General features: G+C 40.6%; 1 protein-coding gene across 2 annotated transcripts; it reads right to left on the reverse strand.

The window, feature by feature from the left end:
* Window positions 1-75: 75 nt before the first annotated feature.
* Window positions 76-25,185, reverse strand: ANXA11 (annexin A11). Of its 2 annotated transcripts, XM_065639083.1 has the most exons (16): window positions 25,025-25,185; window positions 15,446-15,586; window positions 14,526-14,586; window positions 13,288-13,400; window positions 11,556-11,912; window positions 10,949-11,036; window positions 10,463-10,557; window positions 9,907-10,020; window positions 8,708-8,798; window positions 8,515-8,594; window positions 8,349-8,405; window positions 7,366-7,459; window positions 6,515-6,610; window positions 3,875-3,933; window positions 3,118-3,240; window positions 76-1,115 (listed from the first exon to the last, which is right to left on the reverse strand). In XM_065639083.1, the coding sequence occupies exons 3-16, from the start codon at window positions 14,575-14,577 to the stop codon at window positions 1,056-1,058; spliced, it is 1,479 nt and encodes a 492-aa protein (XP_065495155.1). In that variant the 5' UTR covers window positions 14,578-14,586; window positions 15,446-15,586; window positions 25,025-25,185; the 3' UTR covers window positions 76-1,055. The 2 variants fall into 2 exon arrangements, with proteins under 2 accessions (XP_065495155.1, XP_065495154.1); XM_065639082.1 differs by lacking the exon at window positions 15,446-15,586.
* Window positions 25,186-26,158: the final 973 nt, after the last annotated feature.

A 26,158-nucleotide genomic window follows, 5' to 3' on the forward strand; every position in this document is an offset into this window, starting at 1 on the left:
CATTCACCTAGTTCCAAACATCTTCTTCCCTTGTACCTTTTTTTTTCTTTACATGTTTCTATTTTGAGAATGACAAGCCGAAGAGATGTTATCCATGCTAGCAGAGAATAAAAATTCAGAGTTCCAAGAGTCAGAGAAATTGCAACATGCAAAATGAAAATACTGAGCAATAACTACAGATGACACGTATCACGTACAGACAGTTGCTCATCAACAGCACACAAGTCCCAAACTCTTGTTAACACAATCATTTCTGAATAATTCTGTGGATTCAAGCAGAGAATTTCTATGGGAAAACTAAGTTACATAAAACTGAGTCATCACTCACACGTACATCATCATGAACACCAAAGCAGCATAGCCTGCAAAGAGTTAGAAGATAAACAGCTTTAATTTCATAATCTCTTCTTACATATATTTAAGGCACAATCCAAAACCTTAAAACATTAACTACAGAATCTTTACTACTGTCAGCGTTACTACTGCTTTGTGACAGTTGCCCTAGTGAGAATGAAATGTGGAACACATCTTCCTTAAAAACAATCAAGGAAAGAAAACAGAACTTGACAAAGCTTCATCAAAACAGCCTTAACCGGGAACAAAAACTCAAGCCTGTTCTCTCCACCTATCGGGGAGCAGGCTGGCATGAAACCAACTCCACATGCAACATACATAAAATTTGCATCAAAATGACACGTAATTTTTATACAAAACCTTAAATCATACAACTGTGATTTTTATTCCATAAAACAAACATATTATTGCAGCATAATATAAACAGAAAAGAAATAATGACCCGTTGTTCATGGATTGCTGAGAGTACTATAAAAAAATCCTAAGCAGATGGCACATAAGCTTGATATTTATATTTTTTTGGCGTTTATTATCTACTAATTTTGAACTAAAGGGAAGATATATGCAATATTATCTTTAAAGATTTAATTGCTTCAGGAGAAACGGGTCATTACTTATTTACTTTTGGAGAAAAAGAAAAATATGCTTTAAAGCAAAGACATGAAAACAGCAGCTTTTCCAAGAAAAACTTCATGTTCCATTTAGTCATTTCCGCCACACAACTTGAGGAGGATTTTCCTGTAGTCTCCTGAAGTATCACCCTGGAAAGAGACAAAGAAAAAGAAAAGCTGAAGACTCATGGATTGAAATAGTGGAAAAAGAAGTGTAAGCATCCTAAAAACGACATTAACAAGCAAAAGAGACGAAGCCAGGGCTGAAAGAAAGCAGATGTTAACATCTTAAGAAAAAAAAAATTAAAAGCCTGCCAATTAGAAATCATTCTAATACAAGTATGCGTAAAATCCTCTCCTTTCATAACTGGAATGAAAAGTGTCCATAGAGAATATATTTCTTTAGCAAACTGAATTTGGTATACTGGTTCAACTACTTACCTGGGAATAGTTCAATGAAGAACTCTCATTGAAAAGCTGCCTTACAGCAAAAGGTATGTAAATACGGAAAAATTAACACAGAAGTTCTGTTCCTTGCAGTCAATGTTTACTGTTTATTATGTTCAAACCTTAAAAACAACGCCCTTACACCAAAAGATATAAGTGGTTTTTTTCATAATCGGAGAACAACACTCTCATGTTGTGGGCAGTGAAAGTCAGTATGGATGCACACATGAACGTACATTGAAAAGACTGAAAGATTCCATGAACAGCAGCAATGAATCACAAAAGGCCCTGCTGAGTTTTGCCTGGTGCCCTTATGAGTCAAAAGCGTTCCCTGGGAGCTGCTCATCAACTAATTTGGTGGATGAGGCTTGACAATCCTTTTCACAGAACAGCTTCAGCTAGCGCATTTATTTAATCCTTCACCTTCAGGTATGACTGAAACTGTTTTGTCTAGATCAAAATTATTACAGCAGTGACCAAGAGACACCTCACAGGATAAATCCTGTGCAGGTATAAAGCACAATCCACAAAATAGAAAACATTCCTGTTTGTATATGCATTGAAAGGAAAGAACTGCTGTCTACTTACAAAAGAACATAGAATTAAGAACTTCCTTTCCAAGGGTGTTTTCAGCTGTTTTTACAGAAATAGGAAGCAGTTTTCATGCACGTAACTGTGAGCGTGCGTGCCCCATGTTTACAGAAACCAAATTCTGAATTAAGTTCAGCCCATTAAATGAGTATGGCCTGTTTCTGAATGGTAAAGTTATTTGAATGCTAGATCAAAAGACAAGGAGGAAAAAAAAAAAAGACGGACAGACATACAGCTTTTCCACCAATGTCACATTGTTTTTCACTCACATTGGTGGTTACAGGGCATGTAACTACTGTAGTTGAAGCACATGTTCACTCCAGAGTTACACATTTGGAAAAAGCTTCTGCTAGCTGACCCTCTGTGCCGCACAGGCAGTAAGACCATATGGCTGCTGGCAGCAGACTTTTTTGCACACATTATCCTTCACTACCTTCAAAGGATTCCTTCCAAACATCTCCAAGTTGCAGCCCCTCAGTGTCAACAGCAGAAGGAATAAATAAGGGCTTAACAGACCGGGCACCTTCACTACAAGGCAAACGAAGAGTGGCCACACTCACTCTACTCCAGCTCTTACTACTCTCCCCATTGGCCATGCATCCTCTTGACTTGCTACAGCGGTAAACAGCAGTAGTAGGGTGGATCAGCCACTAAAGAGTCTGAAGTTTAGCTTAATTCCAAAATCTTTTACTTGCGAGAGAAAGAGGAGGCAACCTTTTAAAAATGTACAAGGAGCTTTCAACTCTTTAACACACACACATGAGGTAAAGCATCATTGTTATTCAGTTGAAGGACTATGTGGTTTCTACAAGATCATATACAGAGATTGGGACACAAAGAGACTTAAAACCTGGTCTCTGAAATCCCTCTGCACTAAATTTCCCTTTCCTTCCTCGCCTGTTGGCTTCTTTCCCATCTCCAGCTCATCTAGCCCCCATGCAAAAGCAAGTGCTGCCTGTTCTCTGGCACTTCAGCCTCCACTCTCTTGACAAATGCAGCAAACCAAACACAGCCAGCTACACCTGGTGCAGTTAATAGCTGTTCTGCGTAAGGATCCATGTTCTACTAGCAGAAAGGATGTCACAGTGGCGAAGATAAAATCTCCCAGTCTTACGGTGATATCTGAGTAGAGGGATCTGCCATACATCCGCTTGTACTCTGCACGTATGTCCAGCAGGTCAACCTCGCTGCGTGATACCATGATTCGAATCAGAGTTCTGTCTTTTGTTCCCGCTCCCTGAAACAAACAAAAACCCAATGTGTTAATAATGTGTGGAAATGCTGGATGATACAGTACTAGTGAAAAAAAAAAAAAAAAAGAAAGAAAGAAAAATCATGATCCCCCACATGACCAATGGTTTACCAGCATAACCCCATTGACTTCAATAAGCTTGAACAGAATTCGGCCTGTCATACTTTAATAAAGTAAACTTACTGGTAGGACACTAACACGTCACTTCTCTGGAAAAGAACAGTTAGGAAGAAAAAAAAAAATAGAGGGGGTAGTCAGAGGTACAGGTAGTCAGGAAGGTTTGGTGAGTTTAATGGCCTATTTATTTCTGCTAGACCTCACTACTTAAAAGACATCAATTTCAACAAGTCTTAAGCAGATTTTGTTTTATGAAGTGAAGACTTTCTTCATTTAAGGTATGGTTGTATGCACATCTTTGTTAAGAGGATCAAATTCGTATTAGCTAGATTTTTCCACAGCCTTTCATAATAATGACTGCATCTTGTTAGTCATCTGCCCACTGAAAAACATAATACCTTCAGTTGAACAATTCATTCCAATGAGCTGCACAAGCATTCTAAAAAAAAAAAACCCAACAAAACACCACAATAAGCTTATGTATCTTGTCACAGGTACCCACCTTCATAGCTTTCTGCAATCTCTCTGCAAAAAAAGCCGGTGTGTTCTTGAGGCACTTAACTGCAAAAAGAAACAGTACCACAGAAATCAGGTATTAGTCCTCAGTCAGAACTCACAGCCACTTTTTGAGCTTACCCTAAACAACCACATGCTTTAATTTTACATAAACATTCGATAGAATGCAGCTTCCACTCCAGTTAGTCACTGAAATGATTTTTAATTCAAACAGTAGCTGCAATAAAGTTGAAGAATCTACTACACTTGATGGCTCAAAGCAAACTTTTCAGTTACTAGAAACCATCTAGCATGAAGCAGCCATAATGAATCTTTGAAGTCTAATGACCAGATTCTTGCTTATGAAGAGAAAAAGAGGAGATGGGGAGGGGGAAAGAGGCGTGAAGGAACTCATAGTTAGTGCTGCTCCTGGCTTTTTCCTTATGTAAGATTTTTTAGGCTATGAATCTGCAAGGTATGACAAATTTAAGTCCTGCCCTGATACAAGCCGGGAAGCTATGATAGAAACCTCACCCTTATTTTAAAGTTAGCTACACTTTTTTCTTTAGACATAAAGTTCACCAGGACTCCTGAAAAATTCTTGACACGTTTATTTAGTAATGACTGCATTTCATATTTAATTAGTACAGTTCATTAGAAATCTGAAAGAGCAAAATCTAAATCAAATTACTGTCATGTTGATCAAGATATGAAAGGATCCTCCTTCACTCATCGGAATTAAAATCTATATATTAATCCTATGTTAGTTACAAGTAAATGATCATGCAATCTCTGGCAAACTATACAGAAAACAAACCACACCTGGCTTATAGTTTATAGCACAAAAAGGTATCAAAAGCAATCACACAAATTCACTACAAAACAAAAGGGGTAAAGCTAAATACGTATTTCACAGCAATGCACGTTCTATATAGGAAGAAGTACTTTTCTGAATAGGAAAATGTAGATGAGAGAGCGCAGTTCACCACACACAGTTGTCAATGATACATATAATACAATTCAAAAACAAATGACAAATGAAATGCATGTTTCTTTATCACTGTATTTAGCTAAAACAATACACTTGCACTTTAAGATGTTGGAAGATGTTATTGTAAGTTACCAGTTGTACAATCCAGAAAGCTTTAAAGAAAGCAAAATTAAATATTTTCAGTTAGAACCCCTTTTTTTTTCCTGACAATAAGGTTCACAGAACAAACAATGTTTTAACATCATTGACTTATATATGCGTATATACACACACAAACAAAAAACCCAAACCAAAATCTATTCAATAAACGAGTTATTCAGTAAATTCTTGCTCAAAAGGCTGTTGACTTCTTTGCAAGCTACAGTCTCAGTTCTGAATGGGTATCTACATGGAGACCTATCAAATGATTGCAAAACTCCATGAAGTGAAATGACTTCCAAACTCTGACAGTACAGTTTATTTACTGAGGTCATTCTTTTCCACAAATGCTGGGAAATATTTCTTTTCCCTAAGTTTTCTAACAATAGTTTTTGAGGTGACAAATTCTAAATCCTGGAAAAGGTCTGCAAACGTATCACACCAGCGGAGCTGGACCCAGTTTGGGTCATTAAAAGGCCACTATCGTGACAGCTTGGCGAAGCAGAATAAGAACAATAGTTACATAGTTCACATATGCACAATACAGGAGTAAAAAAAAATGAGAACTTTAAAATTTATTCCCATTTTTGCAAGATTTTGTTAGAAACTTCCATGGAAAAAATGATGAATTGGAGCCAAACATTCTTTCCCATCTTGTTTCGACGTAATGCAATGTACATTCTTCCTATTTATTTCCATGGGAGCTTTTTTGATTTGTTTTTGGTTTTTTGTTACACCGCTTTTCCAGTCACTACCATATTCAAAACCAAAGCGCACTTTTAAAGCAGCAGCTCTGGATACCACAGTAAATTCACAGTAATAAACAGAAAAAGAAATGGAGATGTAAAAAGCAGTCTGGTCTAAGAGACGAGAGACAAAAGACAAGAGAGAAAGAGAGGTCCACAATTCTGTCTGGAGTAAAACATTCCAAATATAACTACTGCACAACAGCTTGAGGCCTTGCCCCAGCCTCATGGAAACCAATGACTGCCTCCGAAGGGACAACAGCAGACTTGAGGTAAGAGTCTTTACTCTTCAAAAGTACTGGAGGAACTACAAACAAAGATTTAACAACACAGGAAATGTGGAAAAAAATAACCTCTTCACAATCAAATTTTAGTTTTCTTTCTAGTAAAAAGAAGTAGAGGTAACTAACTGGAGGGCTAATGCTTGTATTTTGCTTGATTTCCAAAGCTGTCCCAAATATTACATTCTCACTGACACAGTGGTTGGTACAAGTTCTCACCACTCCTGAAAACAATGGAAAGTACAGTTAATAATTCTCTCCCCACTTTAACATGTCAAATTTAAATTCTGCAGCTGCCTGAAGCAAAAACTTCACCTGTCATTCTGAGGTAAATTAAGTGCCCTGCTTTACTAGCTACAAGTGACTTCACAGAAAGCTCAACATAAAAAGCAGAAAACTGGAATTATTACTAAGATGATCCTTAGCTGGAGTCACAGATGCCACCAGTTTTAGTGTAATACCAGGAACAAACTTGCTGAGACGACACCTACCTACAGCCAACATGCCCTTTTCCAGGTCTCCAGACATTTCACGACAGATGCTGTTTTCTATGTCCCGGTTACACATCCGCTGGTACTCGCTGAAGACTGTTAAGGGAAGAGAAAGATTTCAGGAGTCAGCCTCACAAGAAGAGGTGGCACTGGTGCATGCTGCACAGCTCCATTGCAATCGCACTTCTCAGCTTGGTACTGCAGTACACTCACACAAGTTTTAGCATCTCAAAGGCTAATGCTGCTATCAACCATATTCCAATTACATGTCATCGTGCTCCTTCTAGCTTGTCTAGTTCTGTCCTTATTTTTCAAGGGCTAGACCAAGAAACCACTGTAAGGGAAATAGTGAAAATTCTTCTAGGAAAGACTCGTGCGTCAATAAAATTAAGAAGAAAACATTCAGGTTACCTCACACACACATCCCTTTCCTCTCCATGTAAGTGCCTCAATATGTAGAAGACTGGAAAAGTTCTGTGTAGTTACTAAAACATTTCCGTCACTATAGACTGATATAAAACCTAGCAAATAAAAGGGGAAGGGCAGGATTGCAAGTGTCTTGTGCACACACAAGCATACAAAATTCAAACAACCCTAGTTTTTCAATTCTTTTATCAGAGAAACATTTGAACAAGTATGACCTCTACCTGCTCTGATATTTAAGAAATATGATCGTAATGTGCAGCTCTTGTGTACCCTTTTTCTCTCAGCAGAATTCATCCTGCTTTTCGTTGATGTATCATTACACCCATTTTACAGACAGAGGAAATTCAGGCACAGAGCAGTGTTGTACATTTTTATAATGACATACAACAGAATCAAGTTATTGTTTATGTGGAGGACACCATTACCTGCTCTGAGGTGGGCCCGGCTTCTTGCGCATAGAATGGCATTGAATTTGGATTCATCAGTTCCTAGACGATTCTCTCCAGCTGCATATAGCTCCTAAATGCAGAAGGGAATTCGCATGTCATTACTCAGAAAAGCAGCCAGGCTGAAAAGCTCAGTTACAGATCTGCTTCCTTACAGCCTCTCCTCCTTTTATGCTTATTTCTTAGTCTGTCTACTGCTGGAAAACAGCAAGTAGCTCTAACCTTCCTACAATGTGCCATACTTGCAGTCTTCCTTGCTTAGCTTTCAGCATAAATGCTCACACACAAGAGCTCCAGATTACTAAAGGAGAAAAAATTATTTTAGAAGTACCTGAAAACTGTTCTTCCTAACAGGGTTTACATTTAGGTTTTTTTCTATGCCTGTAGGTATGTTCTGAGACGTAACTGGGTTTTGGCTATGGCATACTACGTAGAAAGCTAATTACATTACTATGTAGTGCGCTGAAACGATTCAGGGTTTTCTCTTTGCTATGTGGTGAAACGGAACACACACAAAAGGTAATGTGGCAAGAGTTACTAGGTCCAAGTCCCTTATTTGCTGCAAAAAGCCAGAGTTTCTCAAATAACAGGCAAAAGTTAATGCAGGTGCTGAATAGATTAAAATTTAATCCACACACGTATCACCTCAAATTCTCTTTGGACCATTCCCTTAATAAGCAGCACAATGGAGTCACCTAACACCTGGAAAAGCCAGAGAGCTGACAGAATGAGAGAGAAAAAAAACCCCTATGGACTCTATTGCCAAGAGCTTCATCTCTGTAATGAAATTACACAGCTACGACGCTCTGTCAGGGCTTTTCATATCACTTCCACCCACTGAAACAAAAGCACTACATCAGGAGATGTCACAAGGTGCCCAAAACTAAGAGTAAGCAGAAACTACACAAATTTCAGTGCACTGAGTTGACTATACTTAGAAATGATGAGGAATTTCTACTGACCTGCACATCTTTTTGCACAAGAGACATGTCAACAGTTGTACTTTCATCTCTGTTTCCCTGAAAGAATTTGAAGATACAAAAGTGTTACTGGTGGGCCTTTTTTAAAAATAAAATCCTACAAACACACACACAAAACTCAAACTCCAAAATCCCAGCGTGGAAGTACCTGAGAAAGTGAAACCAAAAGCCTCTGAAAATGTCCAGATGTGTCACTTTTTATTGCTTCCTCCAGAGTTTTCTTAAATTCTGGAAGAGAGACACAGTCATGAATCATCATACACCTCTGCTCATTTCCTAAATTTATATTGTCAGTCAGTGATTAAGGAAGAAAATTTTAACGGAACTGTAGCAAATCTAACCTGCTTTATAGACCCTGTTGAGTTCCTGAATATGCTGATTGCTGCGAGAAGCTAAGATTTCAATGAGACAATTTTCATCTGTGCCAACGCCCTAAAACAAATCATATAGAGAAAACACACTCTTCAGGTTGAAAACTTGCTTCTACAACCTAGTTTAAAAGGAATGTAATACAATTATACAACAAAATATAATTCAGAATATAATGTTGTTATAGAAATCAAAGCAAGTAGTTTAAATGCTACTTAGAACGCATTTCCAAGACACAGATAGATATCAGATACGAATTGAACAGATAATTAAAATAATTATGAAAACAAAATTTCATTTTAAAATGTCATAATTCACACAAGATTTTAGCATTTTAAGAATCTTTTTTTCCTACCATCAAATACGAATTTCCTAATTCTAAGAGGTAACTTTTACTAGCTAATAGATAGCGGTTGCAATTACAATCCAGCTAATATTATTTCATCTTCCTAGGTACTTGAAAATTGCAGCCAAAGAACGTCTAAATATACATACTGACTCAGTAATGGAAATATTTATTTCACCTTCATTTAAACATTGTCTTGAAATACAAATGTTTGACCTATTTTTGTTTTAAAAACTTAAATGTTTACAAAACAGTTTGATTGCTTTAAACAAAAATATTTTAGAAAAGGCTCAACACAGGCTAGGAAAATACACTTTTGAGGTGAGGGAAAAGATGTACACCCTGCTCAAAAATCTTTATGAACCTAGTTTTCTGAACTATTACTGAGCACTGAATGTAAAGTCACTGGAAACTCTAAGTTAAGTGGTTTCATAATCAGTTCCATCACAGCTCAAAGCAAAAACTCAGAAACAAAGGCATCCCGTGCAGTGGCTGGCTTAGAAGAGAGCTGCCTCAGTGGCTTACTCAAGACTATGTAATAAATAAACTGTTAGAACTCAGTTTCTGACTTTTTTGTGTATTTATTTATTAACACATTTTTGTTACAACACCAATCTATTAAATAGTCTTTAACCTAAGGGATGAATTATTTCTCAATTTTACTATCATATACCTCCAAGAAATGGGGCACAGATCAGTCAAACACTGGATTGAATTTCTGGGTGGAGAGGAGGGAATGTAAGTTCGAGCTTTTAAATTACTTCCAAAAATTCTATCAGTTCAAATATTTCCTCTATCTTACAAATTAGTATCGCCTACACAAACCTTTATAGCTTCCTTGATTTCATAAGCATCAAACATGACAGGTGTCTTCATCATTGCTAAGATTGTCCTCTCAAAGTTACCTGATAGCTCGGACTTGAGATCCTTGATCAAATCCTAATGAGAAGTAAAAACAAGGAAAAAATGCATAAAGACCAAAATTGAGCAATGTAAGCACCAAAACTGTAGAGTTTAATTAGAATTCTTTATGTGTAAGCATCAATAATATATCAAAGTAAATCTATTCCACTTAACAACACTAAAACCAGCTTAATGTAACATGTATGTCTAGGTAATTAAGGTCCAATTAAACAAACTGAACAGATTGAAGAATCAAAAGTAACCATTTGTCAGAAAAACTGCTTTAGGTGTTTCATTTGAAATGCCTCATGAAGAAACCAAGAGTGGGTAAAAGCGAAACCCTAAACAGGCCATGACTTGTAAACTACCTTCCCCTTAAGCAACTTCCAATCTTTTTCTCCAAACACTAAGTCTTCTGTCTTCCAGTGAAGGAATGTAGACTCATTTCTCCTTCCTTCTGTTCTGATGATGTATTTACCTTTCCATAAGCTGTTTTGAAGGACAGGATGATCTGCTGACGTTGCTTGTTTGAACGACTTCCAAGACAATCGATTATCGCCTGCTCATCAGTTCCTGTACATGCACACGGACACCACAGAATGAGCACATACATCATGTGAGGACTCAGCTTTCTGTTCCCATTTGATCCTATCTCTTCTAAAACCAACTGAAGGATGTGTATGCCTTTAGTTCATCTACGGTATCTTCTCTAGTGTACGACCACAGAACTTCAAGCTTGACTCTTAATCACAAACACAGTAATATAAAAAAAACCAACTCCAAATCAAATGCTAAACTCATTATGTTCTTTACACCCACATGCACTTCCGATAATTCCGCTGATAACCAAGAACATCCACGTGAACTAGCCCACTCAGTATACATGTCACAATGGACAAGGGCATTGCTGAATCAAAGCTGCAATTCTACTTTTAACAGAAATGCAAATCCATAGACTGCTCACCAAATCCCTTCATGGCCTTCCTTAAGACTTCTGCATCCTTTAGAGGGTCAAATCCTGGTGCATCGGTGATTGTGCCTCGGTATCCATGCTAAAATCAGACCAAGTTGAGTTGTTTATTAGTGTTAACCAGGAAAAGACTGTGTTTTACTACTTAGAAAAGATGACTACTGTTACCATTTTTCTTTTTGTTAGAAAAGTAACAGAGAAAACTCAAAAAAACCCACCTTAAACAATTTGTTCACTTTTATACTCAAATTATAAGAAAATGCAAGGCCGAGAAGGTTTACTGATATTGAATTTGCTGTCCAATTAATTCAGGTTTGATGAAACTGCATATATTATACAGCTGGCAATACTTTGTTAAATTAGGAAAGGTAGTTTTTATTACTTTTGAATTAATTTCAAATCTATCTTCTTGGAAAATGTGATAAAACAGCATTTCTTTCCAGTCATATGAGACTACATCGCTTGCATTTGGAAAGGATCCCTCCATCTCTTTAGACAAACTTCGTTACTTTGGTTTCAATTTCAGGCTTGGTTTACACAAATAAAATGTAGAGAAACACACGCCTGGTTACATCTCAAAAAACCCACACGATGCTCTTACTGTTACGGGAGAGACGGTAGGCCCAGTAGCTCCTGGGTAAGAGGGCATAGATGGGTTCATAGCTGGGCCTGGTGGATAATTTGGCATGGGCTGCTGCCCTGGGTAAGGTGCTGGTGGTTGTCCTGGAAAGCTCATCGGCTGCTGGCCTGGCACAGGGCCACCTGGGAACGCCGGGTAAGCTGGCATTCCTGATGGCGGATTCCCTCCAGGTGGAGGATATCCTCCATACGAGGGCTGCTGTCCTGAGGGAGGTTGCCCAAAGCCACCTGGAGGGACTGGAGGATAAGCCCCAGGTGTTGAAGGATATAAGCCTTGCGGTGCATTTGTCCCTCCAAAGGTCCCCGCCAGGTTAGATGCCTGCAATGATAGCCAATAAAGCAAGAGACAGGAAGGTGTACAAACGGTTGAGTTTCAATAACGTGCTTAACACAGTACAACCTCCCACCGCATCCACACAGATAGGTAGTTCTGCATCTACAAAGGAACTTCGCGAACATCATGTCTTACTAGCAGGAAAGATAGGAAAAAAAAAAAAAGTATTCAGTTGACTCTTGCTTTACTGTAAACATCAGCTGCCAAACATCAAGAAGCAGAACCAGACACATACCTGCCACTGCATCCAGCATTACACACCACTCACACAGAGGAGGACCAATAGCCACACACCTCCTACTCTAAAACCTTATGCCAATTAATCCCAGCAACCCAAAACTATGCTTATCACTTCTCTGTCCACGGCTGCCTTACACAACCACAGCATCACCTGAGTGCTGGGATTTACTATGTGCAACCTCTGGCTGGTTTACGATGCACTGGATGTATTAGCAGTTTACAACTGGCAACAGTTCCTGGAGTACATTTGGAAAGACATCTGCAGAAACCGCCACAAAGATACTCCACTCCACATGCAATATCATCTTCCCATATGAGACACTCTGACCCTCTTCTACAGAGGAACCATAAGAACTGACATTTGATGACTGCAGTGTTCTCAGAAACCAGTTGCTGTGGATATTACTGTGTGCACCTCAGATAGTTTGCTGCTCTTTTTGACTGCAGGCTGCCAAATCACATAACTTAACTATTGTCTCAGAAAGGCATCTATAATACAAATGTCTTCCTACAGACTGTGCATTCATTATGCAGCATAACAGATTTCTGAAGACTAAGTTGTCAGAAGTGTCACTCACTTCTCTATGAAAAAAAAAAGTCACATTTGAAATGTCTGCATTTTCTTCAGTCAATGTAAGAAGTCTTTATTGCCACCAGTTAAATATCAGTGCTTGTAAGAGACAGCTGATCCCAAATTCTTTTCAGGGATGAGTCACTCATTGCACAGAGTTGTTCCTTATTTAGAGTGGCCAAAATCCAGGTAATAGGCAAAATCTGGACCGTGTTTGCCAATGGGGATACATTAAGAGTGGATACTCAGTGTTAACAGTCTGTTCCTCTATTCCTCTCCACAGCAAAGCCAAGTTATATTACTTCTATATTAGCGACTTTCGAAGTTAAGCTCTCAAATCAACATTTAACATAGGTCTGCTTTCCTAAAATAAGAAATTGCTTGCAGTAACTGTTTTCTTCAATAGATTATATTGAATGCTCAACATCTAAATAGACTAGACATAAAGGCACAGAACTCAAGTGATAAACTTCTTAGTGACAATGCCAGAAACACACCTTTGCACTTAAGGAAGTCACAGTAAAACACGTTAAAGGAAAGCCAACTCACCATTCCAGCCATGTAGCTGGGATTGAACTGATTGGCGTAGCCAGTCACATTTTCTAGACCGATTGGAGGCGGATTTGAAGGTGGATAGGCAGCGCCGCCCCAAGGACTGCTACCTGCAATCAAACACAGCTGTGCTGAAACCAGAAACTACACCTTTTAAAACTTATTCCACACTACTTACATTACTAATTTAATGTCTGTTCAACACTAGCAGTTTGGGAGAAGGAAAAATCAACCAAAGAGGTGCAGGGTAGCAGTGCAATTATGATATAAAGAGACACCTCATTGAATATTTCTAATCACATTAGTTATCACTGAATATATCCGTTCTCATTTTAAACAACTCTAAACATACTTGAAGGTTGACACTCAAGAGTTAATACTCTACTTTTGACTAGAGGTAGTTTCTCTTAAACTACAAAGTTGTCTGGGTATTCCAGCAGGAAGATATTATTAACTCCTTTTAGGCTGCTAATTTGAGGCATCTCTAACAGAGCATGACCCAGTACCTTCACAGACACCCAAGTCACAAAACGTGGCGGCACACAGCAGTACAGTCTTGTCCACACAGCAGTGTAACTAAGCCAGGATATTCTGCTGAGAAATGGCATTTATCTTCCCAGGCTAGTCTGGCTTCTCACCATACACTGCTTCCCCTTCCCCAGTCAGCTTGACTAACTCCACATTTACCATATCCATATGAGTCCATTCCTTTCTACCAACAATACTGACAACTGCAAAGTTCATTACCAACAACCTGATACCAAGCAGCAGTTACATATTTCACCAGCTTCATATTATTATAATCTATATCCTTTTTAACAGCCTTCTCTTTCCATATACAACAATTTGGGTAAGAACAGCAAATTACAGATCATGTCATAATTAAAGCTCTAATATTTTGTGGGATGTGGTTTTAAATTGTGTGACCAATCTCTCCCCATACTAATTTTTCTCACCAGCTGCCTTCAAGACTCAGTACTAACAGGACTCTGTTCCTTGGCGTTTATTGATTTTGATCAAGTTATTATCATCTCCTAGTTCTGTGCGCTTTGTTTGAGATGAATGAAAATGGACCTGATACGACCACATGGTAAAGCACCCGTATTATACAAATCTGAATCCTCAGCCAAGATAAAATAGGACAGCGCAGAAAGCTTGGGTAAGTCCATGCCATCTTTCCACTCCAGATATGACAACCACTGCCCTTTAACGTTTGCTCCATCTAAAGAACTTACCTGGGGCTGCCGGTGGATATCCACCCGCTGGAGGATAGCCAGGGTAACTCATTGCAAAGATCTGAAAAGCATTCGTGACACAGTTACTTTCTGTAATGCTTCACTAATTATGCCGCATAAAATTAGCAGGCAACACGTCTGCAGTAGCCAGTTACCAAAATTTCGACATAAACCGAACAAGTCGCACCAGCTTTTCCCTGGCAAACATCTTCCCATTTCCTCTTGCTGGACTAATAAACCTGTTCAGATATCCAAGCAGTTGTAGAGTCACTCCTCAGGCTATTTTTCTTATTTGTTTCAGTTACTACTTACTGCTCACTTTGCCTATTATGTTGTTAAGGATATTTTACTTGAAAATGCTTACCTCATTGAGCTAATTAAGTCTCCATAAGTTTGCAACCTATACAGCAGTCTTACTAATCAAAAGTAGAAAATCATCTGACAAACAAGTCACATCTTCAAGTGAATAATTGTACCAGGAGTGTTAGAAGGCATCTAAATGCAAACATGTGCAAGAGTACAAGGTCAGAGTAAGAAGCGGAAAGGATACACTTTGTGCTTACAGCATTGCCATAAAATATGAAGGGCTCACTGCAAATTTGATCTCTCAGAGCTGGCAGTGCCTGTGTCAGCATAGAAGTGCACAAAGTCATTAGCTGTCCAAAGTGAAGCAGAGGTCAAAAAGGAAGGACAAAACTAAAATGATTGTCCAGAATACGAAAAGCCTTATTTTAAACAGAACAGCTCCCAGGAAGAATGGTGAAACTAATTCAAGGAGCTTGTTGCAGATGAAGAACACATCCACAATCCGTCTCAACTTTTTCAAGGTTATTTTTAGTGACAATTCCCAGTCTATTTTTAAACTGCTGTGCAAACAGTATCCATCTCCTTTCTTTCCTCTCTTTTCCCTAAAGCATTACCTTTTGTATCTGGCTTGTTTTGTTGGTTTGGATTTCAGCTGTGGAGTTTTGGCTTGGGTTGGTTTAGTGAGGGTGCTGGTTTTGTGGGATTGTTTTCATTTTGCATAATCATGTCAACATCCCTTTCTGGTTTGCATGGCTCTTTTGCATAGCAACAGTGAAATGGAAAAAAAAAAATTATTTTTTAGGAAAATACAATTAGGAACTCTTCAATTAATTTAAAAGCTGTTTGGACTTCATGCTGCATGTAAACATCTGAATTTAAATAGAGAGAAATGAACTAGCAGAAATTACAATGAACACAGCAGACTAAAAGTTATAACCCTACCTTACCTCTATTCCAGCATGTAAAGCGTCTAACAGAGCAACAAATAAGTGAACACAGTTTCTTAGCGTTAGAAAAAGCCTGTTTACCAGTAAATCTATAAGTGATGCCTTTAACCAGAAAAAAATCATTTCTGTGCAGGCGAGTTTAAGTACTGCCCTTCTCTTTGTGCCATTTGTTCATTCTCCATTCCCCCTACAAACACAAGTGTGAGGTGGGGTCAGCCAGAGGGGCAAAACCATCACCCCATCATTACCCCTTGTCCTCTTCCGATGAGTGTAACAGAATTAACCATTTACCCAGCTGCACACATCAGGAGACCAAGCAGGACACACAGCTGGGAAACCTGAGGACATTTTACAGAGTCAGGCTTTAAATGAGTAAACTGTCAATCACAAATGTCTAGATTTAAACCTCAGGAAAGGTCTAGGGCAGCCAAAGCCATCCACAACCATCATGGCCTCATTTCACATATTCAACTGTAAGAACAGACTACAGATTAGCTAACATGACACCATTCGTAACCAGATTATATCTGAAGGGTGAAGGCTCGCAGAAGGTTTTACATATTATTAGATGCTCACACGATGCTCTCCATAACACGGCAAATGTTTTTCCTGCATTCACTTCAGCCTTGGTTTCCAGTGAGATCTTTCACTGCAGTGCTATCTAGGACTTTCAGAATAACTGAAATATCAAGGCTGCTACAGCTGAAAAGACGACAAGCTTTTTATTAGACAAGCACTTCTTGACATGACTAAGCTCTATGTATGTTTTCATTTCACATGCAAACACAGTGCGTAAGACCTACAGCACCAAATCTGGCGTACAATTACTGTGCAATATACACACGGGAGCACAAACTCCACACAACAGTCGTCAGGGTGATCGTGTTCATTTTTCCAGGCATGCCCAATGCACATCCCACATTAAGATTTGGTTCCTATCTTTGTCCATTTTTAATGCTAGAAGCTAAATCTTAGAAAAAGGTCTCTCACGGTCATCCCTGCAGTTCAGCAAAATAATGGATTTTTGCTTTTGAATATTCACTGATGCTAAATTAAGAGCACAAAGGTATGGCAGCAGCTGTATGGGGTCTTTTTCAATGCTCGAGAGGGACAACGCTCCAGCCACCGCACTTCACTGCAACTTTACAGAACTTGATAAAGCCAAACACTTTAATAAGAGATTAAAATTAAGGTTATAAAACCCATCCAAAAAGCACTTGCAAGACATTGCACACAGAGGAACTGCACAGCTGCCTGTGCTGCCCGCCCTGCTGCCTCTGGGCACGTACCGGTGCACGGGAAGGAAGAGAGGCCAGCAAAAACCAACCAAACAAACCCACACGAGAAGGCAGCCTGCCACTTCAGAGCCTTGCTGTGTCAGGAATTAACTTTACATAACAAAACATAGCCATGGTACCACAAAAAACTCAATCCTATTACTCAAGTCACTCCAAAAAAAAAAACCAAAAACAAAACCATCCCCAAACCACCACAACCCAGATATTCAGCATGCATAATGCTTATTAGTCAAAGCGTACATTTTTGATATACAGATTATTACAGCATTGAAATGATTTTTTTCCCTTCATGTGCAAACATTTATTTATTTATAGCTTCACAAGATAAATACAACAATGACAGGACACTCCAAAAAATTATAAGATTTCAAAAAAGCTTTAGGTACAAATTTAAGGCAAAAAAGGGCTAAGATTTTTGTGTTGAAGAGTGCAGAGCAATGCGATAAACACATTGTTTTTCTAAGTGGGGTTCTTTGCTTGTTTGTCCCACGTAGAACGTTCCTTTCAGATTTTAAAAAAATTAAAGGAGTCTTTTGGAAATTAAAGCTGAGGTTGAGGAATAATGGCTAACTTCATTAGCAATCTGACAAATATGTTACTATATATAAACACATTCTGCTTGCTTCTTTTGAATACTGCATTTATCCAGGACTTTTCCAAGGGGAATTTCTCCCACACTGGTTGGATTCCAGGCAAACTAGGATCCACAAACACACCAACTTCTTACATTCAAAAACTTCCCTGATCACCACTTTTTGTGTACTTCTCTGTTGGCAAATTCTCCAATTTAGCAAATACTTACCCCTCTAAACTAACTTTCCCAACCACACCCACAACCTTGTCTCCGTTTCACCTTCTAAGCCCATCTTCCCAAATTTCTTCCATTACATCCACAATATCTTGCTAGAACTGTAAGTGACGAGTGACACTTGCCTGCAGACAATGGTGACATATGCCAGGGAACAGCAGATGCCAAAGTCCACCCTGCCAAACAGTTACCGTGTGGGAGGATATAGAACAGCAAGGTCTGTGTTTGCTCAGCCATAAAAATAGTACATAAGAGGAGGAAAAAAATCCAAACCACACATGGAAAGAGGGAGTGCCCTGAAGAAAACACAGTCGATACTGTTAAGGTCTTCTCCCTGTTCCCAGTGCTCACCCTGGAGGTCCACCTCAAAGCTCTAAATAAAGACCTGAGGTTTTACTCCCATGGTGGACATCGCTGTCTCGCTTCACATTGCAAGCCATGAACTGCTCAGGCTCTTGAACATTTTCCTGCTGCTTTGGCAAAGCTAAGAGGGAACAGACCTGTTCGTAAGAGATTAAATCTGTGATATACTTTCAATAGGAATCTTGAAAATATGCTCCTCTAAGCCATAGCACAGCCAAAAAGGACTACAACTGGAGATATTTATAACAAAAATAAAAATTACACAATGGAGGTGGAAGTAAATGATAACATTTTAAGGCTACCAGAAAAGTTCTGTTTCAAGGTGCAACAGAAGTAAGTTCAGCAACAGCATCCACGTCCCTTCCTGGAATTTATTTAGTGGCTGCTGTTCAGTCTCCAGCTACACCAAGGTCCAATAATTTGAGAGGAAAAAAAAGGATGAAAAGATTAGAACCTATATTTGTTCAAAATAATTTATTTAATTATGCCCATTTCTCAGTGAACACGGAGTGAAGTTAAACTCTTGGCCTTTTCCTCTGGGCTGATTACCAGGATGTAGTACAAAAGGCGGCCTAAAGCTATAAATTACGGAACAACTCTGTGTGGAAGGCACAAGCTGCTCCGAGACCAATCCCTGATTATGAAACCAGCAGAGAGAATTTATCACCTTACAATATGCTGTGGATTTGCATCAGAGGTGAACTGAGGCATCCACCGCTGCACTTTTGCAAGACAAGGACAAGCCACAGTCAGTATCGTACCAGCCGCTATTCTACCAGCCTAAGCAAGGTTTATCTTTGACTTACACACTGCAGCATAGAAGTTGTCCTCTCCTATAGCTGGTATAGTATTCTTCATCCTGACAGATAAAAAGTCCTGTGATTTGGTTTTCTATTACGTCTCCTGTGTACACAACTCCTGGTCTGGCCTTCCTTTCACTATAAAAAAACTAAATTTAGTAGAATGGGTTCCCCCTTCCAGCAAGGCTTAATGTACCTGAGTTCATGCCAGCCAAAATTCAGGAAACCTCTTTTACACATAACTTCTCAGCCCTAGCTTGCCATTGACCTACAACTAGTACCTTTTATTGCTTGCTTTTATTGGCTAGTGAGAAAACAAAACAAAAATGGCACCACACAAATAAGACCTCCAAAGCCTGCAAAGGATAACTCTGATGTGTCAGGCAATTCAGCCGCTTCATGACAAAGTTTCTTTAAACACCCAATAATAATAACCAGCACCTGCCATGCCAGAGGAACAAAGAGGGAGGGAAAGCTCCCATAACAAGCCTCCTTATTTCCTCCATGAGACCGGCTCATCCCAGCTTGAGCATACCCTCCTCTCTGGGTGCACCTCCTCGACAGCTCAACACCCACATCCTTCAGCAGACGGTCAGTTCTGAATGGACAAGCAGGTCAGCCTCATACTCCAGGGGCCAGCAGAGCTGGGACTAGCAGAGCTGGGACTAGCAGAGCTGGGACTAGCAGAGCTGGGACTAGCAGAGCTGGGACTAGCAGAGCTGGGACTAGGTAACACCGCTCACCAGCACCGAACCACAGAGACGGCAAGCGTCGAACAGCAAGAAACATACTTCTGTGCTTGATCTTACGGACCCTTGCCTAAGGGGTCCAAACAGCTGACAATGGGGGAGAGGGAAAAAGGCAGTATCATGTTACCACTCAGCAGCAGCATTTCATCATTGTGAAGATCCTGCTTATGGAGATAAACATTTATTCCCCCAGCATACAATTTCATTCAGTATCTGTGACTTTTCTGAGAAGATCACGAACGTCTTTGGGTTTACATATCAGTCCCTACTCAAGGCAACAAAACACAAAGAACTGAACTGCACCAGCTCTTGAAATGCACATGCAGCAAAAACGTGACTTAATTTCTAGGAGGTCAGCTTCACTTTGGCTTCCTACTCCGCCCTGATCCAAGTGTTTCCCTTTGCAGCACACTCTTGCTATGTTCTCTTTGGAATATTTACAACACAAAGTGTATATGACAACACAGATAAAGACACTTCCCTAGCACAACAACAAGAAATAATACCAAAACAGGTTTATGAGATGCTTGAAGAAATAATAGAATGAGGTCGCTCTATTTCAAACTCATAACTTGTCATATAAAGTAATTTGTTGCAAAAAACAGTCATGCTATGAATAGCTTGAATTATTCTCTCAACTGCCTAATGCTTCAGGGATTTATACTCATCTATTTTAAGTTCTACGATGCAAGAACAAACTTTTACGTCATCAGTGCAAGTCAAAATAGGTAGATATTCATTATTTCATTTCACAAAGTACACTCTGCGTGGGAAGTCCTACAGAACTAAAGCAACAGTCAAATGACCAGTACTCTAAGACAGTTACCAGAAGAATACCTAATTGTTCATTTCAGGCCATCAATTTTTAATGAACTGCTGCGCCCCAGCCCGAAGCGCAGAGCCGGCGGGGCCCTGGCACCCCCAGCCCTGCGGGGCACCCACAGTGACAGGCAGATGAAAGTTTTCGGTTAGATCCTCTGCCAGTACCTCCTACACTCACATTGTTCAGGCTGCAGAAGAAGCTGAATAACACCGAGCTGCTCAAGTGACAACTCCCCAAAGAAAGTCACACTCGGGGGACCTGCACGGAAACTTGATTTGAAAGCTGCATGGATGTACCCTACACTGCGCACAAAACGTCTGTGCTCTGCACCCATCTGACAGCCTTGGGACTCCCCAGCTGAAAAACTGGCAAATATGAGCTTGCAAACATGTTAACTTTTTCTTAAAGGTGACGGCTTTCATGCTTTCTGGGCACTGAAGGGCTTAAACACACAGCTGTCCAGGAACACCAGTTATCACTTGTCTGTGAGCAAATGGACAAACTTTGTTCATTCCTGACTATAAAGAAATACTGATTTTCAGTTCCTCAATTACTTCTTTACTGGGATTGACTTATTCAAGAAAGAACCAATTTAGTATAGTAAACCAGAGGGTCAGGTATTTCACAACCACCAGAAACAAGAAAAGTCCAAACAAAGGAAGACTGTGACCTTTAAATCCAGTCTGCATGTGGGATCAGCAAACTTTAGTCCTTAACAATTACTAAAAAAGTATTTTTTCCCCTAAATCCTAACATTTGTAAAATACATTTATTCTCCTAGCTAATGGAAAACTGAGTATTTTCAAAGCACTGTCAAGTGCAGCCAATAACCAGATATTTGGACTACAGATAGGTGCAATGTTTAGAGAATGAAAAAGTGATATTCACAGCATCTGCTTTAGGCAACTTAAGCATCTAATTCAGAACAACATGCCAGGCTAAAGTTAGAAATCTAAGATGCTTTTTTACCCAAGCGAGAACTCTTTGGGAATCTGAATTAAATGCACAAATTAATCACAGTGAGTATCACTTCACAGGCATATTGACTGAATGGCTATAGTAAGGTTTAGAACAAACAGAGGCCTTGCAAAGATTTAAAACTCATCTGGATCTTTAATATGGGATTAATTTGGTTGATAGCTCTTAAGCCTCCCAGAAGCCAGGATCCAAAAGTCTGAATCAGAGGCCCACCTCTCCTAATGATGAAATGAATACTAATTAATGGCTTCAAAGAAGGAAGGAAACTGTGAAGACCGGTGCTTCAAGAGAACAGCTGAGCTAAAGCTAGCACTAGTGACCTATTGGTGACACTTTCTCAACATCCTCAAAAAAACAACAAAAAAACCCAACAAAAAAACCAACGCAACACCCACACTTTGCAGTTTAAAAAAAGAAGCTTTAACCTTCCTTCCCTATTACAAAATAAGACAGCATCTTCTCTCTCAAATAGACAACGCATAAGGAAAAAAAGGACTTCTTTCAATTATTTTGTATGTCTTAAAAAAGAAAATTGCTACCAATCTGACAGCCCAGGGACACTCTGCACCGCCCCGTACGTGGAACAGGTAGGTAGCAAGACTGCATGGGGTTGTGCTTTTTCTTACTAAAAAAACAAAACAAACCAAAAAACCCCACACAAACCAAAAAACCCACTGCGACACAAACAAAAAACACCCCCCCCCCCCCAATAAACCCAAAACCCAAACAAAAACAAAAACACCCCACCCACCCCCACACATGAAGCCCTATTCAGCCTAAGTTCCTACAATCTAACCATTAGCACTGGTCCACACTCAGCATGTGTGACAGCCAAGTAGTATGGATACAATTTCACAAGTACACACAAAAAACCACCTGCCACACGTAGGCCAGATTGGCAGCCTGATCACCACAAGCACATAATAAAATTGTCTCTTAGAAGGACACCAGCAAGCCCCCATTCTGAACCACAACCGACTCCAGGCTTTCCCCAGTCAGGATCTGACTTCTTATCAAGATTTTGCAGCGAGCTCTGATAAAATCTGGAACCAACATGAAGCAACAATATAAGCAATACACTGTAAATATTTGCCGCTGCCCTTTGGCTTACCTATCTACCACTTGCAGTACTGCATTACATTCAACCCATCTTCGGCAACTGCCTGAAGGAAATTCAGCGTTTATATCAAACACACCTGCTTTCAAATAAACTAGCAACAGCAAAAGCAAAGGGACCACCTCAGCTTCAGTGCATGACAACTCGAGTTTCAAATGGCTGACAAGTCTCTGTCCTTATTTCCGACAGTTTACATAATACAATTTAAGAATATATCCAATAAGAAACTATGTTTCGAAATAGCAGACATAAAAATAAATGAAAAATTATACTGGTGCTGTTACTCAGTCACGTACTTAACTCAAGGTAAGCCTCTTACTACCGTTTGAAACTGACAGAGAAATTTCCATGGATGACTACACAGAGCCTTGGCTAAAAATAAGTGAAACTTCTGATCAGTTCAAAGGCATCGCTATTTCTGTAGCCACCATCAAACCATCTGGTCTTTTATATTACATCTCTGCTTTAACTATTACTTCTTTTTCTTTTTTATCCCTAGATTGCTATCACAGAACTAAAATAGGCTCTATCTCAGTTCTGATTAATACAATGTTATTGAACAGATCCTCTGGATGCTCCATCTTCCGAAACTTGCTAGAGGTCTAGGAAACAGCATGTCCTCGAGCCTTCAAAACACACAGACTTCTTGGCTTGACTTTTTGTAGTAGATTAGATTATGTATTTTAAGCTGTTATCTAACACTACATACAGTCTTTATAATGTCTTTTCTTTAACATACTGTATTGACTACATAAATACCTCCATAAAATATCTCCATTTCACTGCAGTTTCATTATATCTTTTAGTGACTTTTGAAATTTCACAGAATTTCCAGTCTGACAACTCAAAACTCCTGGGGACTATAGAGAACAAGAAGCAATGTAGCATATGACTGTGATGACTACTCCAGAAATTTTAAGGCCAGATTCACAGAGATGTTTTGGTTCCTAACCCCATACTGAATTTAGACAAGAGAAAGGTACATAAGTATCATCGACACAGACATAAAATCATTAGGCCCTTCAAAGTCTTGCTTTATCTGTATTACATATGGCGTTTTGGGGGTGCGGGGTGGAAGAAGTCACAAAAGTAGCCACAGAGGCATTTTAAGGAAGAAAACAATGAGCAGTAACACAGTGGGGACTGGGCCACAGGCATAACTGAAAGCAATGCCCAGGACAAGTTATCTGCTACATCAGTGGGAGGAGAGCAGTCCACATGACTCTTACAGCACCCTAAAACCAGGAAATTATAGAAATAGCCAAGCTGTGGGGAGAGCTTTCACACACTCAAGCTTTATAGCAGCCATAGGCTAGCGCTAGTTCTGTACCGCTTCTGACATGACTGTATGTGCTCCAGCAGAGCTCTGACTCACCCAACAGAAAACGCTGTGTGCTGGAGGGCGTCAGGGAACAAACCCCCCGCCTCCTAGAGCAGCCAGGCTTTTAGACACACAAAAACCTACTGATCAGCTCCTTCATCAAAACACATTGCACCAGCAGTTCTCCGTCGTCAGCCTGTTTTCTCTCCACACCTTTACCTCACTCTTTCTGCCCCAATGCATCCATCCCCAGTTTTGGCTGAGTTGCTTTCCCTGCTTGTGCCCCTCCCTTCAGAAGTTCTCTGCCCCGACTGTTCCTCTTTATCAGGAAGAAGCTTCCAGGAAGTGCTATTGACCTGGTAAACGAGGAAAAACTATCCCAAGAACATACACCCCACTGCCCAGCCTCCCTTCTCCAGAAACAGGGCAGGGAAGAACTCTGCTTTTCTGAACATTGAGATGTCCATGCTGCTTTCTGTCTTACACAAGGTATAGCAAAAAATAAGAGTTTCAAGACACTCTGAGTGCATGCAGTGTAAGAAAAAGTAAAGTACGTTAGAAGCAGTCTGCAGAAAGGGATGTTTGGTTAAAAAAAGCATTGTGTAACAGCTCTGACAAGGCTACCATCTTAGGCTTCCTTCTCTCGTCAACCATACGCATCAATATCAAAAGTTCAAGGCAAGCTGAGGACACAGCCGAAGTACCGAAGCGCAACAACAAAACGCTCGTTTTCCTTTGAAACCAGCTCATTTCCACAAGAAGCAAGAGCAGCTTTCCGAAGAGCCGCCGAGTCGCTGCGGGCCCCGGCCTCCCCGTGCACCACAGTCCCCAGGCCGGCGTCTGTCACCCCGGGGGCGCCACGGCTCCAGCCGCCCCGTGCAGCCGGACGCGAGCTCCGCCGGCCCCCCGCGACACCAGCCCCGCGGCACACGGTGGCACTCGCCCCTCTCCCCCCGTCCCGTCCCGTCCCACGCGGGGGTCGCTCCTACCGCGGGTCCCCGGCAGCTGCTGCGGCCGCCGCCCCTCCTGAGTCGGTCGCGCTGCGGGGTGGCGGCAGCGGCTGCGGCAGGAGGAGGGGCCGCCCGCCCGCCGGCCTCCGTGCGAGGGAGAACCGGGGGCGGGGAGACGTGACGGCCGCGGCGGGGCCCGCCCGGCCGCCCCGCCCGCTGTCCCGGCCCCGGGGGAAGCACCGCCCCGGCCCGGGCCCGGTGCCGTGACGGGGCGTGCGGGGCAGCTGCCAGCGCCGGCCGCGGGAGCCCCTGGGCAGGGGAGCCTGGCGGCTGTGGCCTGGGAGAAGGTTGGCGGGTTTGACAAAAAAGTGATTTCCAGCGAGAGGTCCCGCTTCATTAAAAAACAAAAACCAAAACAAACAAAAAACGCATCAAAACAAAAAAAACCCAAAAAACAAAACAAAAAAACCCAAAACCAAAAAAAAACCCCAAACAAACAAAAAAAACCCAAAAAACAAAAAAACCCAAAAAAAACCAAAAAACCCCGAACAAACACAAAACCCCAAAACAAACAGGGGAAAGAGGTCGCTCCACCCATGACCCGGGCAGGCCGGGCTGCCCCACGCGCCGGGCGGGGCGCGCACGGCGAAACCAGCTCCGGGAACTCGCCGCGTCGGGCAAGGCAGCGAGCGCCCAGCTGCCGCCGGAGTTAAAGCCGGACACTGATCGCTGGCACCAGGAATTCATAAAACATTCAGAAAACATGTTTCCCAGGGAAGGTGGGACCTGAATCCCTATTTTGTTGCATAATACCGATTTCCTTCAGTAAAACTCTACAAAAATTATCCATGTTGACCTTTTCTAGTAAAGCAGTACTAGCCGAACACTTCAATAAACATCTTCTTTCCTACATGCATTCTTTAAAGATGAGTGGAGTTGCTCACATGGAAGCATTTAGAGAGACAAAACAAAACAATAAAAATGAAAAATAAAAAGGCCTATCATTTTCCAATTAAATTTCTTTTGCCAAGACACTAATCAAAATAACATTACTGACTGAATCACAGCATTATACAACTTGGGCAGGGAATAAGCTCTTATTTGCAGCTGGGATTTTTGTTAACAGGATCTCAGAACCTCCTTTCCAACACTTGCTTCCCTCACACATATGCT

The sequence above is a fragment of the Caloenas nicobarica genome, chromosome 7 (assembly GCF_036013445.1).
Source record: "Caloenas nicobarica isolate bCalNic1 chromosome 7, bCalNic1.hap1, whole genome shotgun sequence".
NCBI lineage: Eukaryota > Metazoa > Chordata > Aves > Columbiformes > Columbidae > Caloenas > Caloenas nicobarica.

Bases quoted from the DNA above. Each gene is read 5' to 3' on its own strand.
- ANXA11 (XM_065639082.1), bottom strand. From the start codon at position 14,577: ATGAGTTACCCTGGCTATCCTCCAGCGGGTGGATATCCACCGGCAGCC. The intron at 8,595-8,707 runs GTTAGATTTGCT...TCTCTCTTCCAG, and splicing joins CAACAGGGTCTATAAAGCAG to AATTTAAGAAAACTCTGGAG. The intron at 8,406-8,514 runs GTACTTCCACGC...AAATTCTTTCAG, and splicing joins TTTTGGTTTCACTTTCTCAG to GGAAACAGAGATGAAAGTAC.